Genomic DNA, 20,897 nt, shown 5'->3' with positions numbered 1-20,897 from the left:
TTAAATTCCTAGCCCACTGAGCCTGTAGCTCTAGTCAGCTAGAGCCTATCCGGGTGGATACCCGTGGCCCTGTGACTGGTGGCCTGCTGCCACACATGGACTTGATGGTCAGTCAGCTACAATCTTAGCAGTGTTCCCGGACACAGAAGGTGGAATAGCAATGTTTCTGCCCTCAAATGTGTATAGTTTTTCAACAGACCTGATGCAAACAAGACAACATTTTATATGGTGCTAAATTATTTTGTGGCATATGAAGAGAAAGCTAGAAATCAGGGGCTAGAAATAAGATTTCCTAAGTATTAGCACTTTGAGTCTCAAGGGTAAGGTCAAATTTACAAGAGAATTTGTAATTCTCACAATTGAATTTGAACCTAATGAAAACAGCCTATAATGATAATGAATATTTTATAGTAGTTACTATGTGCCATGTACTGTGCTGTTTAATTCTCATGATATTATTTCCGCTTTGCAAATAAGAAAATTATGTTAATTAGATGATAGTAGCTTTTACGGAGACAAACACTAACATTTCAGTAACTTAACTCAGTAGAAGTTTCATTGTTTGCTGACATAAAGTTAAAACTAGGAGTTGCTGGTTAGCAGGTGGCCCTCCAACAGGCAGTGATTGAGGAACCCAGATTCCTTCCATTTATAGCTCTGCCATCTTCAGCGTGTGGCTTCTGGGGCCCATGTACTTGTCTTCCTCATGTCAGCACAGGAGAAGGAACAGGGAAGAGCCTGCACTGGAGGATCGATGCGCTTGTCTGCATTGAATCAGCAAAGGAGAAAGAAGAGGGAAGAGGGTGCACTGGAGGTTTTGTAAGGGCTAGGCCTGGAAATGGAAATGTGAACTTCCTGCCTGCAGCTGGAACTCAGGCATGCGGCCACGCCTGACTGCCGGGGAGCTTGGGAAATGAAGTCTAGCTGCCTGTCTGAGAAGAAAAGCAAAGAGGTCTGGGCCACGGAGTGAAGACCTAAAGAAATTAAATAGCTTTTGTCAGGTCTACAGCTATTTGTTACTAAAGCTTGCATTTGAACACTAGCAGTCCGTCTCCAATGCCCTCAAAGTAGTAGTCAGCCCTTACTGCTTTCTGTGTGCATGGCATTTTGGGGAAGTGATTTATGTCTCTTTATAATTTAATTCTCACAACAACCCATTGAGGTAAGTACTATTATTTTGTATATCTTACAGGTGAAAGAGAACTGAGGCATGGAGAAGTTGAGTAACTTAGGGTCACAAAGCTGAAATGACCTTAGCTTTGTGGAACCGAGGGCCATGAACCCAGGCCATGTAGCAGCAGAGTCCGTGCTGTTAATCATTCACCACATGCTACCACCTAACGTGAACTGCTCTTATGCAAGTCAGCCATGTCACATTGTCCACTTTACTTAGTGGTGCACATTCATACTTCATATTTTATCATACTGTATTTAAAACCCACCTTGGGGCACCTGGATGGCTCAGTCCATTAAGCATCTGACTCTTGGTTTCAGCTCAGGTCATGCATGATCTCACAGCTCATAGGTTTGAGTCCCACATCGGGCTCCACGCTGTTGCCGCTTGGGTTTCTTGCTCATTCCCTCTCTCTCCATCGCTCCCCTGCTCGCTCTCTCAAAATGGATAAATAAACTTAAATAGAAAAATAATAAAAAAAAATAAAAGCCACCTCTTTTTAGAAACAAAGTATTCCTTAATTTTCTGCCCTCATTTTTCACATTCTTTTGCTTTCTTCTTGTCTTTCATTTCTCCATTTATCTTTGTTTTATCCATTTTAATTTTTTCTGTTAACTCTGGATACTAATCCACTCAATCTTTATTATGTGCACCTGTACACCAGGTCCGTGCTTTCATGGAATTTAATGTATAGTGGAGGAAGACAAGCAACGTGAACACCTCATTATATGTGCCATGACGGAGGAAGTAGATAGACCAGTAGTGCAGAAGAAGTGATTAAATCTGTGTGGAGGAGATAAGGGTAGTTAGGGAAAGATTTTATTAATGACCTTAGAGGAGGAGTTTTCCAAAGTCAAAGCATGTGTGTGTATAAGGAAGCCATAAAGTAGTAAGTTATGTTCAGAGCTGCAGGCAAATCAGTATTGCTGATGCATGGAGAAGGCAAGAAGTAGCAGGAAACGACCCAGGTTCAGACTCTGGTGATTTTGTATGCAAAGACACTGGACTGTCTCCTGGACTTTATTGTTTAGGAGAGGTGGTATAATCAGATCTGAGTTGTAGATATTTTCGCCCTGTTGGCAGTAGAGAGGATAGCTTTTTAAAAGGCAGTCAGAAGTCAAGCAGACTAAAAGACAGTGACAGCAAATCTGTTAATTTTTTTAAACTAAAGAGAGTCTGTTAACTCCTGATACATAGATTAGATGTCTAAAAACTGTAGACTTCCGGAAAGAAAGTATGTTGATCAGTGCCGATGTGGTCTTATGTCTGGCTGGCTCCTCATCCCACTCACACTTGAGAAATCTGTCTCCTTAAAAGGTTTTGGAGATGGACTGTTTTCACCTTAGGGATGATAGGGTACAGAAGGCATAGCCCTGAGAAGGGTAGAGGGTGCATCTTACTCTGGATGTGATATGATAACAAAAGTTTCTACATTCCAGCTTGTTCCAGGATTAGGTAAGGAGTCCTTAGGATAATTAGGGAATAAGTTCTAAATTCCTTGCTTTGTGCCAACCCTCTGAATCCAGGGCAGTCCACAACCTTCACCTCATTAAATAAATCCCTGGGTTACCTCTGTAGTGTCATGATAATTGGCAAACTTTGTTAGATGAAAGGATTCTGTGGTGATTTTTTTCCTCCCAATTTAATGTATTTATCTGTATTTTATTTATTTCATAAGTTGGTTTCTTTTAACCAATTTTTCTATTTTATGGGCTTAGAAATTGGTGGAGTACCTAGTAATTCGCAGGAAAGAAAAAGAGGGGAAAGAGTTAGAAACAATATTTATTGCCAGAATGTTATAGTATCAATGAGGAGCTACTGTGAAGATAGGCGAGGGAGGGATAACACTGAGGGTGTTCAATCCTGAATATTCTCTTGACCCACTCATACCTCCTTTTGTCCATGATGGCCAGTCTGTATCAGCCTTCACTCTTTTCCCAATCCCTAACCAATTTCATTAGTTTATATTTGATTCTTTATATTTTAAGTCCATTGAGTTTGTGTTTTTTATCATAAGTAAAGTTTTTCTACAGCCAGCCAGAGAGTTTTTTGTGACATACAGCTGAAGCTGTCTGAACCAATATAGAGGTATCCTATTGAAGGAGTGAAGTAATACAGAATTGGGGGGAGAATTACTTCTTTTGAAGAAATGGATTGAGTGATATATGTTGTGGTCTGTACAAGTCTGTGTCCATGGACTAACAGAACCATGTGGTTGATAGTGTATTGTTTGGAGAGGAAGTATAGTGGTTAAAGACACAGACCTAGGATCTGGCTGGCCTCACATCCTTGTTCTTCCATTTACTGGCTTTGTGATCTTAGCCAAGTTACTTTACATCTTTTTGGGAACAACCAAAACAACAGCAGTAATAACAGCACTTAGCTCATGTGGTGGCTATGGGATTAAATGAGTTCCATGTAAGATACTTAGAATAATGCCTAGTATAAGTTAAACCCTGTGTAAATTCCCACTTTTAAATTTGTGTGCCTTTTGGACCTTTTGTCTGCCCTCTGTTACCTGTGCCAGTGAAGGGCATCCCTACCATGTTCTCAAGACATTTTTACATTGTTGTGGGAGGTAGTTTTGACCAGGACAATCTGCCACTTGGACTGGCCTTCCGTACTTAGTCTTTGTTTTCTTTGTGCTTGGTAGCTGCTACTTCACACTTTACCCAGTTGGCTCACTTACTCCAAAGATGGGTAGTGAACAGTTTGCTGGGCTTCTCTTCTTTCCTTGTTTCCAGCCTCTAAAAGATGTTGTGAGGATTTTCCTAGTTTTTTATGTGGACAGAAGTACTAACGAATTGACAACACTGTACATATAGTACAGATTTTTGGACTGTACTTTTTTTTTTTTAAGTTTATTTATTTTGAGAGAGAGAAAGAGCCGGGGGAGGGGCAGAGAGAGGGATGGCCCCATACCCCCAGCACAAAGCCGGATGAAGAGCTTGAACTCACAAACTGTGAGATCGTGATCTGAGCCAAGATCAAGAGTCAGATGCTTAACTGACTAAGCCACCCAGGCACACCTGAACTGTACTTTTTAATTTTTTTAACATTTATCGTTTTTGAGAGACAGAGCATGAGTCAGGGAGGGGCACAGAGAGAGAGAGACAGAGAATCTGAAGCAGGCTCCAGGCCCTGAGCTGTTAGCACAAAACCTGATGTGGGGCTCAAACCCACAAACCATAAGATCATCAACTGAGCCAGACAGATACTTTACCAACTGAGACACCCAGGTGCCTCCTGAATTGTACTTTTTGACTGTAACCTTCTGTCTTCCATTTGGTAGTTAAAAAGAAAGCTATTTGATAGTTTAGAAGGTCAAATAACTGGCAAGAGAGCTCCATAGAAAGTCAGTAGCCTGTGAGTAGAAGAGTGGTTGGAGCGTGTGGATGACAATAAAAAATAAACATAAGTGGTGCCATTTGGGATGGCTGTTCTATGTCATGCACCCACAAAAAGCAGTATGTGGGGAAGATAAGAAAATGGTAGGGATCTTTCAGGTCTCCCCATGAAAACAAAGTCCTTTCAGCCTTTAGATGATAGAGGAAAGTCAAGAAGAATTATTACTTTGGATTTAATTTTGGTCACATGAGAAGTTGGTCCTAAGAAGAAATGATGGAAAAATAAAGTAGAAGTGATGGGATTTAGCAGAGACCATGATAGTCTCATCTGTGGCTCAGAATAACCAAAGGAAGGCATATTGGGAGAAGTCATGTGTACTTGCATTAATTAGACCATATCTATGGTAGTCTATTTCTAGATGCCACATTTTTTTTTTTTCAACGTTTATTTATTTTTGGGACAGAGAGAGACAGAGCATGAACGGGGGAGGGGCAGAGAGAGAGGGAGACACAGAATCGGAAACAGGCTCCAGGCTCCGAGCCATCAGCCCAGAGCCTGACGCGGGGCTCGAACTCACGGACCGTGAGATCGTGACCTGGCTGAAGTCGGACGCTTAACCGACTGCGCCACACAGGCGCCCCCCTAGATGCCACATTTTAACAAAAACATGGGTAGTCTGTACCATGTCCAGAGCAAGGGAACCAGAATTGTGGCAATACAGAACAGTGATCCAAGTTTCTGAATATTTAGCTTAAAAATAGAAAGCTTTCTAAGGGTAAAGGTGGGGTTAGTGCAAAGTCATGATTACAGTATTTGGATAATAGAGAACTGTCATGTGTGAATGGGTTTAGACTAATTTTGTGTAGTTGCAGAGATGTGGAAATTACTGGAGACACTGGTTCAGTTTTAGGAAAGATTTTCTAACATTTTCAGCTGTCCATAATCATAACAGGCACTCCCTTTGGCATATTCCTTTTCAGGAATTAGTGAATACCCAGTTCTTAGATTTATAGAAGAGATCTCTATTTTGGATAGATGATTAAAGAAGATGGCCCCTGTAATCTACCAATCTGTGATTTAATGGTCCTAAACAAAAGGACCTATTCGGGTATGAAATACGTTGATGTCTTTTGTTCTCTCCACATCATGTCCCTGATTTTGTCCAAAGAGGAGTTTGACTAAAGAAAAATGAAGGGGGCACCTGGGTGGCTCAGTTGGTTGAGCAGTGGACTTGAGCATGGATCATGACCTCATGGTTTGTGAGTTCAAGCCCTGTATTGGGTGCTGTACTGTCAGTACTGAGTCGCTTCAGATCCTCTTTCCCTCCACCCCTCTCTGCCCCTCCTCACTGGCACTTCCTATCAAAAATAATTTTAAAAAAATTTTAAAAATAAATAATTTAACAAAAAAAAAATGGATTGATTTTTTTTTTTTTAATGTTAAGTTTTGAGAGACAGTGCGAGTAGGGGAGGGGCAGAAAGAGAGTGGGATAGAGAATTTGAAGCACGCTCCACCCTGACAACAGTGAGCCCTATGTGGGGCTTGAAATCACTACTGGAGCCAAAGTCGGACCCTCAACCTACTGAGCCACCGAGGTGCTCCTGAAGGGTTGATTTTGAAATAAGTCTTCCACGTTCCAGCTTTGGGTTGAAGAATTATGAAAAAATTAGCAAATTCCATTTTTAAACATCTTTACTGAAAAAGGAAAAAAATACAGCTTTGGGCACAGTTTTGCATTATGTTTTGTGTATAAATTATATATTTCTAAATATAAAAATAACATTTTAAAAATTTTAGAAAGTTCAGGAAAATCCCCATTCAGGAATAACCTCTGTTCACTTTTTAGGTATATATTTTTATAGCCTTCCTCCCTACCCCCCCATGCGTGTGCGTGCGTGTGTGTGTATGTATGTGTGTATATATATATATACACACACACACACACACCCACACTTATATATATATGTGTGTGTGATATATACATATATGTGTGTGTATACATATATATACATATATATACACATACATACACATGTTTTTCACAAAATTAATATTTTGTAAGTACATAATTTTATACACACTGAAACCTCTCCATGCCATTATATAATTTTCTAACATGTAATCTTTAATGGCTCTATACATGTGGTAAATGTGGTGATTTACTTCTCTATATTGGTCACATAGATTGTTTCTATTTTTGCTGCTAAAAATTCACTTCAATGATCGTCTTTGTAGAAGCATTTTTTGTCTTGATTATTCCCTTAGGTTAGAATGGAAATTTAACTCAGGGGGGTTGGCTCCTTAGTAGTGTCTTGATAAATATTGCCAAATTACAGAAATGTACCAATTAATTATTTCAGTGTGTGTTTTGTGGCATCTTCTCTAACACTCAGCATTGATTTAATATTTTTCAATTTTATAGATGAGGCTATCTTTAATATTTAATTTGAAAATTAGAGAGAACATGAATATTCAGTTTCCAATTTCGGTTGCATTATTTTTCTAGTGAAGAATCGGTTGATATTTTATGAATATGTCTGTTAGAAAAGTTTTGTCTAAAACCTCTGCTCAGTAGAACCCCATCTTAATAAAAATGGGGAGTCCTAATCAGTACAAATATTGATATATGTAATTCCACTACTTTAACAAAATTGTTTTGCTATGTGACTGAATGACACACAAGTTTGTGAAGCACTGCATGTTTGTATGTGTCCGTGGCTCACTCCTTCACCTTTTGTGGGTCTTGTTCAAATACTACCTCTCCCATGAGGCCCACCCTGATGGTCCCACTTGCAGTCTCAACTGCTCCCACCTGGGGCCTCACTCCACACCGTGTCCTCCCAGTCTCCTTTCCTTGGTCCAGTCTCTTCTCCACTGAACTTACCACTTTCTAATAGACTCTGTAATGGGTCCAGTTAGTTGCTATGACCATGTTTGTTTCTCCTTAATAAATGTTCTAAAATGTAAGCCTCCCAAGGGCAGCAGTGCCTCACTGTTGTTTGGTTCACTGCTGTATCCAGAGCCCCCAGAACAGTACCTGGCATATAATAGACATTTGATAAATCTTGTTGAATGAATTAATGAATATTAACAGACTTATAACTCAATTAAAAGATCCTTATCCTAGCAAATGATAATAGTTTTAATATATTTTATATTTATTTAAAAATATATAAAGTGAAATTGTCATTTTTTTTTTGTTTTTACAGCTGATTTTTCACACATTGCAACTGTTAGCGTTCACTATCCTTGCCATTTTAATTATGAGGCTGAAGTTGTTTCTAACACCTCACATGTGTGTTGTAGCTTCCTTGGTGTGCTCTCGACGGGTAAGGCATTCATCCTTGTGTAACTGTACTGTAGTAACTATAGTAACAGCAGGGTAGTGGCCATGGCTTTGCTGAGTAATCCAAAACATAAGAAAACTTGGTTTAAATTATTTAAAATGTTACTTCATGATTAACTCTGAATAACAAAAGCAACTTTGAGTAGCTTTGAAAATTATTCTTAGATTTTATTTTAAAAACTTTTTTTTTCAACGTTTATTTATTTTTGGGACAGAGAGAGACAGAGCACGAATGGGGGAGGGGCAGAGAGAGAGGGAGACACAGAACCGGAAACAGGCTCCAGGCTCTGAGCCATCAGCCCAGAGCCCGACGCGGGGCTTGAACTCACGGACCGCGAGATCGTGACCTGGCTGAAGTCGGACGCTTAATCGACTGCGCCACCCAGGCGCCCCTATTCTTAGATTTTAACCGATACTTTTATGACAACTGAGGAGGCACACTTTCCCCTCTGTTAGTATTCTGTCCACAGACATAGTTTTTTAGAGTTCAGGTCTGTGCAAGAGTTTCTTGACGCATCAAAACTGTCCTCAAATGTTCTAATACTAGAGTAGATACAGGTGAATTTCTCTAGTATTGTCCTGTTTGGCTTCAAGAACCCCGAGGGAAAGTTGTCAGTTTGGGAGTTCTATTACCATTATATACAAAGTAGCTAGAATTTGGGGACCAGTGCACTTCTAGAAACATCTTACTTAGCTTTGATGATAAGAGTCTTGTCTTAGAATATCATAATGCTTATTTTTCCAGGAGGAATATGTGTTTCTGCTAGTGGGGTTTCCATAGATGACTGCCCCCCCCCCCCGCCCCATGAAAGGCAGATGTTACAGGACTTAGTTCTAGGATATTCCATTATTTTGTGATTTACTGATCTTAATCCTTGGTGGTAAATCAGTACTAGAAGGGTAAGGTGTATTTCTGCCTTAATTCTTTCGAGAGGAAAGAAAGTTCCATTTTTAGTGGCCCTGTAATTCCAAAATATTTACTATGTTTAAACTGTAGGTGATGGCAGTTCCATATATTATTAGTGCATTGATTGTATCAAATGGTAATCCACCTTGGTTAAAGTAGCAAGATGAGAGTTTCTTACTGCCCTATAGCACTCTTCATATAAGAATTAAAAATAAATGGTTTCTTTCATTTCAGCTCTTCGGCTGGGTTTTTTGCAGAGTTCGCTTTGAGAATGTTATCTTTGGCATTCTAGTAGTGATGTCAATACAGGGTTGTGCAAACCTCCATAATCAATGGAGCATAATAGGAGAATTTAATAATTTGCCTCAGGAAGAACTGATACAATGGATCAAATACAATACTCGACCAGGTATGTAGCTGTCTGGTTGTATGTATAGTTAGTAACATACACACATTTAAAAATACACACACATGGTGACATTTATACACTCACAGATTTTGAGCATGCTAATTGCAGCATCCACCAAATCAAACCCTTTCAAAAAACAATTGTGTGCCCTCTTTAAATGCCTCCTAGATAACTCAGGAATTTTAATTAACATGGGGAATTAATGATTGTTCACAGTTATATATTATAACTCTGAGATCATTATTGTATTTTAACTCTACCAATGACAAATAAATCTTTAATAACAAAATTCCACACCTAGTTACAGGCCATTGGAAAAGGTACTTCTGACCATGGGAATGTCAACAGCACTCCTTCTCCACTTCAGTCAGTGCTGACTGTCTGATCCAACTCTGTAAAACCAGTTGCGCACAAGAAGAGTTAAAATCTCAGATATTCTTTTTTCTTCACTAAATCATTTCAAGGAGATGAGTGTAAATCCTACTTTTAAATACTCTAAAATATCACTTTTAGCTTACCTTTTTTTCTTCCTATCTTTATCCAGAACCACCTCAAGTAAAGTTATTTATTTCATGTTGAAAAACCTTTCCAGAGAATAAGTGTTTTCTACAGTATTTTCTATAATCTATAATCTTGTCCCAAACTATTTTTGATATTTAGTAATTTTTTCTGGCACTAGTTGTTCAGTATGGCTTCTTTAAATTCATCCTGTGACTCCTTGGGTCAGTTTCCTCTTATCATTTATTTGGCAGTTGCCATTTTACTAATTAGGCATCATTTAAGTAAGTTTTATAAGCTTCAGCTCAGATAGTTGGTTTTCAGAGGTGACAGTACCTAAATCGCCGATAGCTGCCAGGACGATTTAATCAGAATTTTTAAATTAATCCTTTTGTGAATTTTCCCTATAGGAGTACCAAGTGTAGGCACTCCCTTTACTCTCCCTTATCCCTTCCCAGTTAGATATTTTTCCCAAGCTTTACTGGGTACCTACTTTCTCAATCTTTTAGTGTGTCTTTCTTTGTTCCAGTGTTCATCTTGGGTTCCTGGCAGAGAGGGCCTACCTTTGGCAACTTCTTCTAAGATAACTCTCACGGACTCCCACCTCAGTTTTAGCTGTCTCTTCTTTGATCTTCTTATAAGTCTTTTTTTCATCCTCATATTATGAGTTCTTTTATGGTTACCACATGTGTATTAAAATCAGCATGATGCTCTATAGTATGGGTGAGACTAGTGCTTACGTTCAGGTCCCCCACGTAGGGTTGTATAGTTTGTGCACTGCATAAAAGTGCTCAGTTGAGAGGACAAGTGAGAACTGAAATCCAGCCCATGGTCTAATCACCAAGTCATGTATTAATGAGACTCTGTCAAGTCAGAAGGGATCTTTTTTCTAATATGGTCAGTCGAGTATATGTGGAAACTTCAGTATACATATAGGAAAATATCATATTCTTTCCCCCACCGTGTTCATATTTATCTCATCACCTCGAGTGAAGAGTGTATAGAGCATTTCTCCCCATCTCTGCCACAGATCGTTTCTCTTCAGTGATTACAGCTCTTGCTGAACAGGCCTGCCTCGTGTCCTCCTGATAACTGTGGCCCTGGGCTTTGGGTCCCTCTAGCCCAGGTTTTCTCCACCTTGACCCTATTGATGTTAGGGAGTGTCCTGTGCATCACAGAGTTTTAGCAGCATCCCTTCCTCCTACCCACTAGTTGCCAGTAGCACCTCTGTCCCGCACAGCGAGCCAACCAAAAATGTCTCCGGAAGTTGACCACATGTGTCTCTCGGAAACAAAATCATCTCTGGTTGAGAACCACTGCTCTGGCCTAAGAGCTTTCCATCATTAATTATTGAATCTTGTGATAATTAATACACATTTCTATATTGGTTGACTTAAATATTTGCAAATTTAATTCCTATGCAGAGATTTTCATTTGACGTTACATTTAGAATACTTGTTATATTTGCAAGTGAACAGTTATTTACAGTAGACCTGAATGACCTGTCTTGTTCTTATTAATGATTTTATTATGCTGATTAAAAATGATAATAACCTTCAAAATTATATAATAATGTATTATACAGCAGTGCCAGGAGGTCAGCATTTGGTCTTTTTGTCTTCCAAGAAACCACAGTTCACAGCCCATGAAGGTCATTTTAAAAGATGTAGCATGAGACTTGCCCTTTGTAACAGTCTCTCAGTTCTTAGCATTTCAGATTATCAGGACGAGATATGAAATTTTTGTAGTATCATCTTTACCTTGAGCTTGACCATGGCAGGAGGCGGTAGTGAAGCAGCTAAGAGGGTTGGCTCTGACACTGCCGAGGTGTGTAGTCTTGGGCAGGTCACTCTCCCCTGTGATGTCTGTTTCCTCATTTACAAAACAAGAATAACCTATAGCACACTTTACGGAGTTGTGCGAGCTAGATTTTTTAATCCTAGTAAAAATATTTCACACAGTTCCTCGCGCAGAGATAACAAAGTTGGTTCCTATTATAGTCGACAATATTGAGCAAAGAATAAGAACAGTGCCAGTGATGATTATTTAAATGTATTTTGTATTCTTAATTTGAGTTCAAATATTATAGATGAAAAAGAACCTTTGTTCTCTTTAAAATATGGCATTAAGGAATATATTCTTGCTTTCCAGATGCTGTTTTTGCCGGTGCCATGCCTACAATGGCCAGTGTCAAGCTGTCTACCCTTCACCCCATTGTGAATCATCCGCATTATGAGGATGCAGACTTGAGGTTGGCAACTGATTGAAATGTTTCAACTAGACACGCTTACAACTTATATCGGCTCTTAGAAATGGGGAAGGTTTTATACACATGCATATGTTCTCATCTTCATACTCATGATGGTAGTTTAAAAATGTGTAATAACCATCCAGAAAGTATAATTATGTGCCTGTTGACTCTAAAGGATGTTTAATAAACCTCTGAAAAAAGGAAAAAGGTTAATTTTTCTCAGAGTGAAGATGTCACATGACTAGCCTGCATGTGTGTCTCTGTTGAAGTAGAACTGCTAAGTACTAGTCATGGCAGATGGGATGGATCCGGCCCATGGGCGTAGTTGGCTAGCCCTTGCTCTGGACTCCACAAGCCCCTCTGCCTGATTTAAGAAACCATTCTCCCTCTTATTGGTGGTCTATACCTAGTTTTTTTTAAAAACAAAAAAAAATATGAAATTTGCTATATACTGTATGCACTTATGAAAATTTAGGGTGTTTTTTTGTTAGCCAGTTATGAGAACTCAGGTTTTTACTGAGGTGTGAAAGTTTTGTTTTCCTTAAATAACTGACTTTAAAAATTATTTTAATCATTTTAGTAATTGTCAGGGTAATCTTTTCCTGTTAATGCATCTTTGGCCTATTGTTAGAGGTAACATTTTAAATTATTTAAAGTTTTATGTCTGGTTGTGGACATTGGACATCCCATATGCTTGAAATTTTAAGAAATTCCCAATGCATAAATGGTAATTGCTCAGGATTTCATAAAAACACCTGTTTAAGGCCAAATCATCTTTCGTACCAAATTTTGGTAAATAATCCAGTTTCTCACACTTCCATTAAGATATTTTCTCTACCTGACTGTTACACTAGATGCCCTCTATCTCAATGTTGGATTGGCTACATTTCAACTTCAATTCAGATGCTTTTCAGAGCTTCTACAGATGAAATTATCTGTTGAAACGTTTCCACTCGTTCAGCCTCTATCTGAATGTGTTCCATGAGCAGATTAATTATTTTATGCATTATACAAAGCAAATTTTTTATCCTGAACTATTATCCTGCTACCCAGCTCTAGACTCTAAACCAGTTTATATCTGCCTGTTCCAGTAAGCACTAACAAGCAGTATATACAAAATTCCAACCACTGTAAGGTTTAGCACATGCACAATTAAGTAGGAATGTGGAAACTGCTATCCAAAAATAATCTATGCTATCCCCAAAACATTCATGCTGCTTGAGGTCATATATATGAATGCTCTATACAGTGAGTATTAAGATTTTGATTTGCTAGCAAAATTTCTCTAGTCTATTCTAATTTATTTTAAAACATTTAACTTGTGTTTTGAATGTAAAGGGCCCGGACAAAAATAGTTTATTCCACATACAGTCGAAAATCTGCAAAAGAAGTGAGAGATAAATTGTTGGCGTTACATGTGAATTATTATGTCTTGGAAGAGGCATGGTGTGTTGTGAGAACTAAGTGAGTATGAGCCCTGTGCTATACAATATGGAATATCTTTAAGCCACAACTGTTTTACTTTATTATAGTAGTTGTGATTCTTTAAGAATTTTTATTCTAAACAAATTCCACTGAAATACTATTGTGGGAGGGGTGCCTGGGGGGCTTAGTCAGTTAAACGTGTAACAGTTGACTTCTACTCAGGTCATGATCTCATGGTTCTTGGGATCAAGCCCCATGACAGTGTGGAGCCTGCTTCCGATTCTCTCTTTCCCGCTCTCTCTGCCCCTCTCCTGCTCGCTTGCTCAATCTCTCTCTCTCTCTTTCTCTCAAAATAAATAAACTTAAAAAAAAACACTATTGCATTTAAAATCATTTCATGTAGAAAAGTAAATATCATTTAAAAACTATAGTGTGTTTTAGCTTCCAGATTTTTTCATTTAAATTTAGCATCATAATGTAGCTTTCTATCATAGTGTTTGAAATTCTTAATGATAATTTTTATTAGATGTGTGAAATAAAGATTTGAATTTACAGCAATAGAGACATTAGCATTCTGTTATTACAAGTGGATAGCATTAAATTTATAAGACTTATGAAAAAAGTTTCAGATAAGAGAAAAGAGTAAAAAAACATTCTTAAGTATAGTTTCTAGAAATCACAAAATTCTAATAGGTTATCTTGAGGCCTTTTTTAGATTCCTTGACTTAAGAGGTTCTTTGTCGTATTAGGCCTAACATTAAGAATTTTCATTTCTCCTGTAGGTAATTAGGAATTCAACTATAGAACATTTTTGAAGAGCTAGGTTCACAAGTTTAGTAGCTAATTTTTATATCTAATTTTAATATCTAATAAATATATCTAGGAAGAAATGGCATCTTGTAAAAGAAGCAGAAACATAATGTATGTGTACATCCATTAATTTAAAATTTAATAAGACAAAGTAGACTTCAGGTCAAGGCATATTACCACAGATAAAGATGGACATTTTATAATGTCAAAAGAATTAATTCATCATCAAAAATATGTAACAGTTCTAAAATGTATGCATTTAGGGGCGCCTGGGTGGCTCAGTCGGTTGAGTGTCCGACTTCAGCTCAGGTCATGATCTCGCAGTCCGTGGGTTCGAGCCCCGCGTCAGGCTCTGTGCTGACAGCTCAGAGCCTGGAGCCTGTTTCAGATTCTGTGTCTCCCTCTTTCTCTGACCCTCCCCGGTTCATGCTCTCTCTCTCTGTCTCAAAAATAAATAAATGTTAAAAAAAATTAAAATGTATGCATCTAAACAGAGCTTCAAAGTGCACAAAATAGAAATATGCATAATTAAAAGAAAAATAAGCAAATTTTTGATCATAGCTGGAAATGTTAACTTTCTCTACTGAGAAAATTAGATAAAAAGAGTGTAAGGATTGAAAGATAGAAACAACAAAAAGTATCAAATAGCCTGACCTAATTGACTCTTATAGAACAGTACAGGAAGATATATTCTGCAGAATACACATTCTTTTAAAGGGCACATGGAATTTTCATCAAGAGAAAACACATGCTGGGCCATAAAAATGGCTTCAATGTGTTTAAAAGATTTGAAGTCCTACAGAATTAAGTTAGAAATTAATAATTATAAATCTAAATATAGATATCTAGTCAATCCATACATATTTGGAAATAAGGCAGTAAACTTATGGATGACTTACGGATCAAAGAAAAAATGCAGAGAAAATTTTAAAACAGTATTTTTTTTCTTGAATGCAAAAAACAGGTGTTTTCAACAATGTTGCTGATCTAACTGGATATCTGTATCAAAGAAAAAGTGAACCATGACCCATACTACCCCATACACAAAAATTAACTTGACATGGATTGCAGAACTAAATGTAAAAGTTAAAATTAAAAGATTTCTTGGAACACAGATCACTAACCATTATAAAAAAAAATCAATAAATCGTTCACATCAAAATTGAAATCTTTTCCTCAAAAGATCTTGTTAGGAAAATGAAAAGCCAAGCCATAGACTGGGAGACAATATTTGTAGAGCATGTATCTGATGAAGGAGACACATATTTTGTGTATGAAGAAATTTTATAAAATAATACATTTATAGCACAATTGAAAATGGACAAGACTTGGACAGACATAATTCATGAAAGAAGATATGTGAATAGTAATGAAAAGATGCTCAATATTGTCAGTGTTCAGGGACATGCAAATTAAAACCACAGTGGGATACTGTAACATATACTGTAGAACAGATAAAATCTTAATGAAAGTACCAAATATTGGCAAGGATGCTAGAAATCTCCCACATTGCCAATGGGAGTAAAAATGATACAACCACTTTGAAGAAGTATTTGGAGGATTCTTATAAAAATTTAAGCATATCTCTGGCCTATTACTCAGCAATTCTCCTTGGAATTTAAACAAGGGACATGAAAATATCCATAGAGGATGTTATAGGAGCTTTATTCATAATATCTCAAACTGGAAACAACCCAAATATCAAGAGAAAAATGAATAAACAAGCTGTAGTATGTTCATATACTGGAATGCTACTCAGCAATGAAAAGGAACAAACTACTGAAATGTAAAAAGGATGAATCTCAAAAACATACTGAGTGAAAGACGCCAAACACAGAAGAGCACCTACTATGAGATTCCATTTTATCAAGTTGAAAATATGCAAAACTCATGGGAATAAAAACCAGAATAGCAGTTGGTTATGATGGAGCAGGGGGTGGAGGTGGTGATGGGAATACTCTGTAAAGGGATTCAAGAACTTTTTTTCTTTTTCCTAGAAGAATGACAGTGTTCATTATCTTGATTGACATGTTTTTTATACGGGTGGATGCATTTGTCAAAGCTCATGGAGCTGTACACTGAGATCTGTGTGTTTTTACTTATGTAATTATGTAAACAACTTACTCTAAATATACAAGTAAATATTTATGCAAAGAAGAACTCTTCTAAAATTCTGGTACTTAGAAAAACATTTTTACAGCTATCACTAATAGCCTTCTGAGAACGGAAGGAATAAGTTGTAAAGAAGGAATAGCACATTTTCTCTCAAGGCAATCTTTTTACAAAATTGGCTGCTTTTGCTTTTCTTCACAACTCTGTTCTATTAAGTATCACATACTCCTTACCTGAAAGCCCTAAGGCTGTGTGATTTAAGGAAAATAATGAAAAGTGTGAATTGGATTTTCTAGTTTGGGCAAACTGGATTTAGGAGTTATTAGTCTGTCTAAGGCCCTAAGAAATTGAACATAAGACCCATAAGAAACCAGTTTTGGAAGGAGTTCAGTTAATATTGGCAGGAAAAGGTTGAGTTAATGCTCGCAGATATTACAGTTATAAGAATCGGGTGAAAACACAGGTACTCTTCACTTTGCATGGTACTATATTAGGTGAAACTTGAGCATGTCAAAGCTGCGTTCTTGCTTTGCATGGTTCCATGGAGCTCAGCGTCATGTTAACTGATGTGTATTGGAACTGTGTCCTCTAAGAGTTACCATGGCACTACTCAAAGCAAGGACATAGTTCCAATATGCAGATGCTTCAGTTAACAGGATGCATGCAAAGTTAGGTTTAATGGTATTAAAAACAACTATTTGAAGTCTCTAGAAAGTGACACAAAAGCAGGGAGAAACTTGAGAAAAATTTGCTCTTGAAGAACTTCTCTGAATTTGTGACCTTCAAACCTAAATCAAACAACGTTTAGTAATCACAAATAAGAATGTGACTGAACACTCAAATCAAAAGGCAGAGATTAGTAGTAGACTGAATACAAAAGCAAAATCCAACTATGTGCTGCCTGTTAAGACATGCATTTTAAGTACAAATACATGTATAGATTGAAAGAAAAGGGATGGAATTGTTATCACGTGAGTAACACATGAAAGCTGTAGTGAATATAAATATCTAGAATATTCTAGAAAAGGCAAAACTATATTGCAGAAAGAAGATCAGTGTTTTCCTGGGCTAAGTTTGGGCGAGAGCACTGACAGCAGAAGGGCTCAAGGGAACTTGTTTTAGTGCTGGGGATTTTCTGTATTACGATTATGGTGGTGCTTACACACCTATACATATTTGCCCATATTTATCAAACTTTACTCATAAAATGGGTACATTTTATTGTATATAAATTGTATACAATATAGCTATTGAAAAATAAAAGTCAATTTGGGGTGCCCGGGTGGCTCAGTCTGTTAAGTATCCAGCTCTTGACTTTGGCTCAGATTATGGTATCACGGTTCATGAGTTCAAGCCCCACATCAGGCTCTGTGCAGACAGCACAGGACCTGCTTGGGATTCTCTCTCTCTCTCTCTCTCTCTCTCTCTCCCCCCCCCCACTCATGTGCTCTGTTTTTCTCTCTTTCAAAATAAATAAACTTAACAAAATTTTTTTTTAAGTCAATTTGTTCTGACTTCTTCCCTTTACTGACTCTCATGTGGGGTTATTCTCTAGTGGGAAATATTATCCCAGGCAGTTGAATCATAGAGCCACCCAAAATAGGAAAGGGTTGAAGAAAACAAATCTGGCAAAAGAGCTTTCTTTCCTCACCTTGGACTATATGTTTTCATGGTAATCTAAGTTAGATTAAGCTCAAAAATATGAAATTCATCAGGAATCAGATTAGCTCTCCTTTAATTTGTCTCCTACTACTCATGGCCCTTATGCTTGGATGGTGACACCACTTTGAAAATATATCTATTTATATTTCATTTTGAAAATAAATTTTTAAATATGTATTTCTGAATGTATATTGGACCTTTATTGGTAGGCTTAATAATATACTGATTATTTGCTTAAGTGGAACAGGAAAATGCAGCATAATTTCATTTTTATCTCTAAATGTTGAACTGATATTTTTTTTAAATGATGCTTTAAAACATGTATTAGATAAATTAGTCTTGACTTTGGCTCAGTTTGGAGCCAAACTTTATTTATTTATTTATTTATTTATTTAATAAATAAATAAATTAGTCTTGACTTTGGCTCCAAACTTGGAGCTACTTTATAATTTACCTATTTCCCCTGTATCTGAATGCATTTTTAATATAGGTATATATATATATATATATATATATATATATATATATATATTTTTTTTTTTTTAGGCCTGGGTGCAGTATGCTGGAAATTTGGGATGTGGAAGACCCTTCCAATACAGCTAATCCTCCCTTATGTAGCGTCTTGCTCACGGACCCGAGGCCCTACTTCACCACAGTATTTCAAAATAGTATGTACAGAGTATTAAAGGTTAACTGACGACGAGACTACCTATCACACTGGGATGCAAAGAGGTGTGTAGAAAACCATCACTTTGGCTTATTTACATTAAAAGAAAATCACAAGCTTTAATAAGGGATCCTTAAAAAGAAGATAATAAAAATATTTTAGTTATTCTGATTACTAAAAGGTAAATTGTTTCATTGTTTTCCATTGAATGTCAGCCTTATTAAGCTTGTTATTTAAATGACGAAATCATCTCATTCTGCAGAAACGAATGTCCATCTTAAAGTTTTAAAGAAAAATACATGTAAAAGAACAATGAGATTTAATAAATCAAGGGGAGATGTGAGTCCTTTTGAATCCAACTAGGTGAATTATTTCAGATTTTCTCTGGTACCAGCATGTACCAGCTCAAACTCTTTAAACCACTTAGAATAGACTAATGCAGTTTCTGAAAGACACTTCCATAAAATCCTGATTCTGATCACAACTTCTTTACCTCCATGAGGAAATTTGTGTGTAACCACGTGTCTATTAAGGTTGTTTTTGCTTTTACTAACCCTCAGGAAAGATCTTTAATAGCTTTTAATATTTTTTTATCATTTCAGTTTAAATATTTTTAAAAACAACCTATTTTGTATCTCTTGAAATTTATTTACCCAACCAGATAAGTATTTTCTATTGATTAGTTCCCAACCTAAGTTCAACAGGTTATTAATCTATCTTTATAGTCCAGTGGTTTTTCTTTTAACATCCAGATAAAAATTGCTATGGTACATGACCAACTTTTGGGGTTAAACATAATCAGAAAAGAAAATCTAGTTAAATTTGTCATATGAGATTTTAAGATTCTAGATCCCGAATGAAGCAAAGGCGTTTTCATCTTGACAGCCCTGTCACTCATTGGACATAGTCTTTCCTTCCGATTACTATCTTTCCAATCGCCATCTTTTGTAATAACAAATTTCTAAATCCTCATTTATGTTTGGGTTTGGATGAGGACATTGATGTTTTTATAAATCTTCTCCTCCAATATAAAACCTATGCAACAACAGTGCTTTGGCAGTGGGAAATAGTTATCTTGAAGATGTTGCCAAATGCAAAGACTGTCTGTGCTTGATAGTAAATATGCCACATCTGTAGCATTTTAGTATCTATCTGCTTTAAGTTAATCATCTCAGAGTCTTTGGAATTCCCTTATGTCCTTGGCCCTCTACATTGAGATAACAAATGACTTAATTCCATAGATTAGTTCATATATGGTAGGTAGGAGATTATATTCAAGAAAACGAATAAAATTACTTTTCAACTTTTATAATTGTAAAATACCTCATTTAATACAGGTTACAAAACTGCTAAGAAAGCATACCACATTTTATCAGTATTTTCCAGTAACTGGGGCCTAGGTATGAGACAAAAAAGAAAAGGGAGACTTAACACCTAACGTTCGTAAAAATTAAAATACATTTTGGATGATGTTTTCATAGGAAATATTTTTCAAACTTTGGGAGAATTTTTTTAAAAGAAGAGCTGTATTACCTAATAACATATTTTATACAAGTGTACTTACATGTATTTATTATTTTCAACTTGTATAGTTGTCAGATATTTTAACACAGGATGCAGAGCAGCTAAGAAAGTAAAACATTTTACTATTTTAGCATTTTCAAATAATTTTTCGGTGTGTAGGGCAAAGAAGGAAAAGAGACATAGCACCTGACATTCATAAAATTAAAGTAACACATTTTTGATGATATTGGCATAAAAATATTTTTAAAGAAGCTGGTAGAATTCAACAACCAAAACAGGGAAGAACAATATTAACTAATTAAATGTTTCATGCAAATATAATGTATTGATATGGATTTGTGTTACTTTCATGTACTATATATTTTTAAGAATTAAAAAAAAGCCCTTGAAGATCCTCTGTGTGTTTTCTATCTTTTCTCATCCTTTACTAAGCATACATTTTGACCTTGAAATAAATCTGGTATGAAGGTACAAATCATAGGTTCCTAAATTTATTAACCATGTTTACATTGGCAATGATCTTTCTTAGTTAGCCATTTAAAAACAATTCTGCATCGTCTCACACAGAAGTCGGGGTATTGTGAAGGAAATAGTGTGGGCTTTGTAACCAGATAGCTCTAATTTTAAATCCTGGCATTTGTTTTTACTGGGTATATCACCTACCATCCATTCAAAAGGTATTTATTGAGCCCTTACTATATGCCAGGCACTGTGCTAATTAAGCTTGGCCATGTCACATGACTATGAGCTTCAGTTTCTTCACC

General features: G+C 36.7%; 1 protein-coding gene across 1 annotated transcript in view; it reads left to right on the top strand.

Moving 5' to 3' along the window:
- DPY19L2 (dpy-19 like 2) overlaps positions 1-18,639 on the top strand; it is a 94,302-nt gene extending 75,663 nt beyond the window's left edge. The window contains exons 18-22 of the mRNA XM_047097360.1: positions 7,732-7,851; positions 9,010-9,184; positions 11,834-11,933; positions 13,272-13,397; positions 18,489-18,639. Coding sequence (XP_046953316.1) covers positions 7,732-7,851; positions 9,010-9,184; positions 11,834-11,933; positions 13,272-13,397; positions 18,489-18,639 — 672 coding nt within the window. The remainder of the gene's footprint in view (positions 1-7,731; positions 7,852-9,009; positions 9,185-11,833; positions 11,934-13,271; positions 13,398-18,488) is intronic.
- The last annotated feature ends 2,258 nt before the right edge of the window (positions 18,640-20,897 follow it).

Source organism: Lynx rufus, unplaced genomic scaffold, assembly GCF_022079265.1.
Source record: "Lynx rufus isolate CCGP_SWC_20201006 ecotype Redwood Valley unplaced genomic scaffold, mLynRuf1.p SCAF_4, whole genome shotgun sequence".
Lineage (NCBI taxonomy): Eukaryota > Metazoa > Chordata > Mammalia > Carnivora > Felidae > Lynx > Lynx rufus.
This window is presented reverse-complemented; position numbering and strand designations above follow the sequence as displayed.